Below are 5192 nucleotides of genomic sequence, written 5' to 3' on the forward strand. Positions count from 1 at the left end.
CCCCCCCCCCCCCCCCAATCTCTCTGATCTGCTGCAGCCGTATGTCCCACCACGTTCTCTGAAGTCAGAGGACCAGTTGCTCCTCACAGTTCATCTTAAGCGCAGAGGTGACAGGGCCTTCTCTGTAGCAGGACCAAGACTTTGGAACGAGTTACCTCTGTTTGTCAGACAGGCCCCCTCCCTCTCGGTTTTCAAATCCCGTTTAAAAACTCACTACTATTCAATAGCTTTCAACACCAGATGATCTGTGTTTTGAACCTGTACGCTCCACACAAGTTAGTAGTTATATTTATTATCTGCATCGTTTTTATGTCTATATTCTGATTTACTTCATTTTGTATTTTGCTTTGTGTGTTACCTGTTGTTCTGTCTGTACAGCACTTTGGTTGGCCTTGTTGCAGTTTTAAGTGCTCTATAAATAAAATGGTATGGTATGTTACCGCTGTACTACTACCACAATGTTCTTTCAAAATGAAATTTGAATGCATGTTTAGGATTCTTTTGGACTTTTCGGTACCGGTGTGAGTCAGCATGTGTCTCTGCAGAGAACTCATCCAGGGGAAGACGCGAGGACAGAAGGGACACGTCATCTTCTGCACAGAGTTGGAGTAGGCGTTCTTCTTTCCTTTGGGCTGAGAAACCGTCATGGCCGACACTGAAACAGCCGGTTTTGCCTCCTCCTTCACTCGTCCCTCCTTTTCCTCCTCTCCTTCTCCAGCTGTTCCTTCCACATCTGTAAAGAGGGAGGAGTCGTCAGACTTAACCTGCAGCTGACAGGTTGTTTCCACCGAACAGTTCTGGTTGGGTCTCACCTCTCTTTGCTGCCAGGTCAGCTGCTCCAGTCTGCAGGTAGGTGCTGAACTTGTTGGTGTCAGTGGTGGCGAGCATCTTCTCCACACTGGCGAACTCGCCGCTGGACTCCAGGTCGATGCCGGCGCTGACGACCTTCTCTTTCACTGCAAGAGCTGCGGGTTTCTTCCTGGACCTCCGCCTGCGAGGAGAAGGTGGGTCAGATCCGACAGACGTTTATGGAGGAAATAGTTAAATGGAGGTAACGTACCTGGAGGATCCGTCAGACACGTCGTCACTCGCGGCCTCCAGGACTGCAGGGGGGTCGGAGTCCAGCTGAGAGGCAACCGGCTGCGGTTTCTCCTCCAGCAGACCCTGACCAGTGGAGACGGAACTGATGATCTGAGCGATGGAGGCCAGAGGAGCCAGCTCCTTCAGCGGCAGGGAGGTGGAAGCTGCAGGTTTGGGCAGCAGCGGTTTGAGGCGGGGGGTTCGGATTGGAGTGGGGGGAGGAGAGGATCCAGGAGGAAGCTGGTGGCAGCCAAGCTGTGGGTGGGGCTGCAGAGGGGGGAGGACATTGGCTGTCTTTTCATTGTCCTTGGACTGAGTGTGCTCGGTGATGACACCATCCTTCTCGCCGCTGCTCGGCGCCTCTCTGCGCAGCCGCTTGCTGGGGATGGACAGGTCGATGGGCTGGTCCATGGCGGAGCAGTCAAAGCCGGGGGAGGAGCTTTCCATTTTGATGACGGGAGGCGCCATCTGGACGATGCTCCCTCCTCGACCTTTAGCGGAAAAATCAAGCGGCTGGTCCAGATCCTCAGGATAAACCAGGTCCTCCACCTTTAAGGCCTGGAGAACCTGGACCGGAGGGCTGATCCCATCGAGAGCCATTGGAGCCACCGCGGAGGGGCGGGCCGTGGCCACAGCGGCAGCGGGCAGCAGCGTGGTGATGTGGTCCTCGATCTCCCGCTCCTGGACCTCGGGGTGCTGCTTCAGCAGGTGATGGATGCAGTTCCGTTTGGCCAGGAAGGCAGCACCGCAGCGTCGGCACTCAAATGGTTTTCTCTGGCAGCCATTGTGCGTGCGCAGGTGGATCTGCAGCGCACGGTACGACTTCAGGCCCTCACCACAGAACCGGCAGGTGGTGTCGGCGCCAGAGCAGCTCGTCTCCGTGTCCTGGGTGGCAGTGATGGGCGCGGAGAGATTAGCAGTGGTGGTGGAGGTGACATACTTAATGTTCTTCTCAATATCCTTCCTGGAGGTCTTGGCGTGCTTCTTACGGAGGTGGCGCTCACAATTGGCCTTCACGGTGAAGGGGTAGTGGCAGACTCTGCAGACATACGGCCGTTCGCCACTGTGCGTGCGCAGGTGGCGGATCAGCGTGGCCTTGTCCGGTGCCACGTAGTCGCAGATGTTGCACTGGTGGGGCAGGATGCCAAGGTGGAAGCGCATGTGGGCCTGCAGGACGCCGGAGAAGGCGAACACCTGGTCGCAGAAGCGGCACGGGAAGGAGCCTTTTACTGCACTACAGCCATTATTCGGCCCAGCTTTGGTTCCCGCCTTCCTGCTGCTAAGCCCCGCCTCCTCTTGAACAGCTGTAATGGCAGTAGGTGGCGAATCAGATTGTGGCGTGTGGGTGTCACTTGCACACTCTGCGTCCATCTGAGCCCCGCCCCCTGAAGAGGAAGTGGGGTTTTTGAAGAGGGTGGGGGTGGGTGGAGGCAGGCTGGGACTGATGCAGCCCAGCGAGGCCTGCTGGGAGCTCTGCAGAGGAGGGGGCGTGGTCGTCGAGAGGCTGGAGCGAGGGCTGATGGGAGGTTTGGGTTTTAATGGCGGCATAGCCTTCTGACCTTGGACCAGACCTGCGAGGGGGCGGGGCAGAACTCGTCAGTGAGCGTCCAGAAGCAAAAACAAACAGACGAATGAAAACTCACCATGACCTCCGGTGAACCCTGGAGCCTTGGCCAGAGGCAGGATATGATTGGGGGCCGCAGTCGTCACTTTGCGGATCTGCTGGATGTCGGCCAGTTCCATGACACCAGCGCCGCCCGCTTCCCCAGGTTTGACAGCCGGCAAAGTGGCGGCAGCCGTGGCCGCGCCCCCTTCGGGTTGCAGCAGGAAGCCGGACTGGAACGGCTGCAGGGACAGCAGGCTGAGGGCGTCCCGCTGGGACAGGCCCTGCAGAGCAGCGCCATCCAACAGCGGGATGCTCAGAGCAGCCAGCCCGCCTAAACCCAACACCGGAACCAGACCTTCGGACAGGTAAGCGGACGCAGGCTCTAGGGGGAGGCTGGAGTTCGGGGGCTCCACATGAATCACCTTGATGCTGTCCAGGTGGGCCTGGTGGATCTCATCGTCTGTGGGGCCGGACTTCACCTGGGGTTTAAAAACAGATTTGATCAGAACCTTTACAGTAGTCCTGACCCATTTCTGATCATGTGAGTCCACACTGTTAGGCAGCTCGGTACTTTTAGTTAGCCTTATGCTACTTTTAGCTTTTAGATAGCATTCGGCTTCGTTTAGATTTAGCGTCTGTTTTAACAGAATATATTTTTCTTTGTTTTTATAAAACCAGTTTCTGTCGTCTGAAAATGATCCAGTTCAAAGAACCAAAACAGATTTGTGAAGAAGCCCAAGTCCAAAAACTAGACCTGGATCAAGGCTGGAGACCTGAAAATCTACTTAGATCACAGCAGGTCTGGGTCTTTGGAGGGCAGAACTTTGGACCTGAAGGGTACCTTAGAAGTGTGCTGAAGACCCAGAACCTCCATGAAGTCCTCCTGCTCTGACGGCTTGTTTTTGGTCTCGTTGTCGTGACGTTCTTCGTTTCCGTTCTCTTTCGGTTTGTTCTCCTCGGCGGCGGGCCCTTCGGGGTGGGAGGTGGTTTTATGGCGGTCCAGCGCAGACCGAAGGGGAAAGGCCTTGTCGCAGGAGTCGCAGACGAAGCGGTGGAACTTACTAATGCAGCGCCGCAGGTTGGTCTCGCACCAGACCTGGACCAGGAGGTAGAAGGATTAACACCCCGACAGTCGATGGGCGGGGCATCAAGCAGGAAGTGAGCCTACCTGAGCGATGTGAGCGAACTTCTCGCAGGAGAAGTCGATGAAGGCGAGGTCATTGAAGCCGGTGGGAATGGAGGGGTTGTTCTGAATGAAGGGGCGTCCGTTCGGGTCCTGGGGGAGGAGCTTATGGACCCCCGCGTTGTGACGCAACAAACCGCGATGAGTTCGGAAAGAAAGGCAGCAGAGGTCACACCTGCAGAAAAAAACAAAAAAACGTTTGTCTCCTCATACTAATTTTAGCTACTGTTAGGTTTTAGCTATCATTTTGCTACTTTCAGGCTAAGTTTTGGTAAATTCTGCCTTTTCTGGCATCTTTTGTATTAGTGCTAATTTTAGTGAAGGTTTTTCTTAGTTTTGCAACTATAGCTTAATTTTTAGTTTTACAATTAGGCTAATTTTAGTTAGGTTTGCTAACTTTAGCTTTATCATCGGCTACAACCTGCTCTGGTAATTTTAGTATGTTTTGCCAATTTTAGCTTTAGCATCTGACTGATTTCAGCTAAAGGTTTCTTAACTTTAGCTACTATCTTGCTCTTTTACAAAAAGTTTGGTAAAATTTAAGTTTTACTATTTAGCTAATTTTAGCTAGGTTTGCTAATTTTAGCTTAAACATCTGTTTGACTTTAGCTAAAGGTTCTCTAAATTTAGCCACTATTTTGCTAATCTTAAGTCTGTTTTGCTTCCTTTAGCAACCGTTGTGCTAGTGTTATCATTCACAATATTTCTGAACCATTTTAGGTAGGTTTGCTCATTTTAGCTGTGGTATCTCGGTGATTTTAGCTCCAGGTTTCTTTATTTTAGTTACAGTTTTGCTAAACTTAGCATCTGTTTTTTGAGATCCGCTGAAGTTTAGCATATGTTAGCTTTAGCCTGTGGTTTGTTTGTTTTAACAGCTCTGTCTCAGCTTCTTCAGAAAGCGTCAGAAGTCATTCAGCCCTCAACAGCTAAAATAAAGCAGCTGAAGGTTGCTGAAACCGTTCGGAAACTCGTTGGACTCTGTCCTCCCACAGATCTGGACCCTGTCGGCTGTTTTGGTTCTTCCAATATTTGTTTGTTTGTTTACCTGTGTTCTGGGTGCAGGTTCTGTGGAGCTCCACTCCAACAAACATTTGACACACTGTAGTTTTTCAAAATAAAACCTGTTTTGAACAAACGTCTGTCGTTAAACTCGATGTTCCCTCCAGACCACCAGGTGGCGACAGACCAGCACATCTGCATGTTCCAGAGGAGCACTCTGCTTCCTTCAGTCTTCCAAGTTTCATCATCAGACCGACAGGAGCATCACTCCTTTACTCATCACGCCCTCATCACTCCTTCACTTATCACTCCTTCATAACTCTC

At 52.2% G+C, this 5192-nt stretch overlaps 1 protein-coding gene across 1 annotated transcript in view; it reads right to left on the reverse strand.

Annotated features, from left to right (window-relative positions):
• Positions 1–5192, reverse strand: part of rreb1a (ras responsive element binding protein 1a) — a gene marked incomplete in the record, with an annotated part of 36525 nt that overhangs the window by 4948 nt on the left and 26385 nt on the right. Inside the window, 6 exon segments of the mRNA XM_037694104.1 lie at positions 518–733; positions 813–991; positions 1061–2651; positions 2724–3165; positions 3528–3782; positions 3855–4044. Coding sequence (XP_037550032.1) covers positions 518–733; positions 813–991; positions 1061–2651; positions 2724–3165; positions 3528–3782; positions 3855–4044 — 2873 coding nt within the window.

The sequence above is a fragment of the Nematolebias whitei genome, chromosome 20, assembly GCF_014905685.2.
Source record: "Nematolebias whitei isolate Nwh7 chromosome 20, NemWhi1, whole genome shotgun sequence".
Taxonomy (NCBI): domain Eukaryota; kingdom Metazoa; phylum Chordata; class Actinopteri; order Cyprinodontiformes; family Rivulidae; genus Nematolebias; species Nematolebias whitei.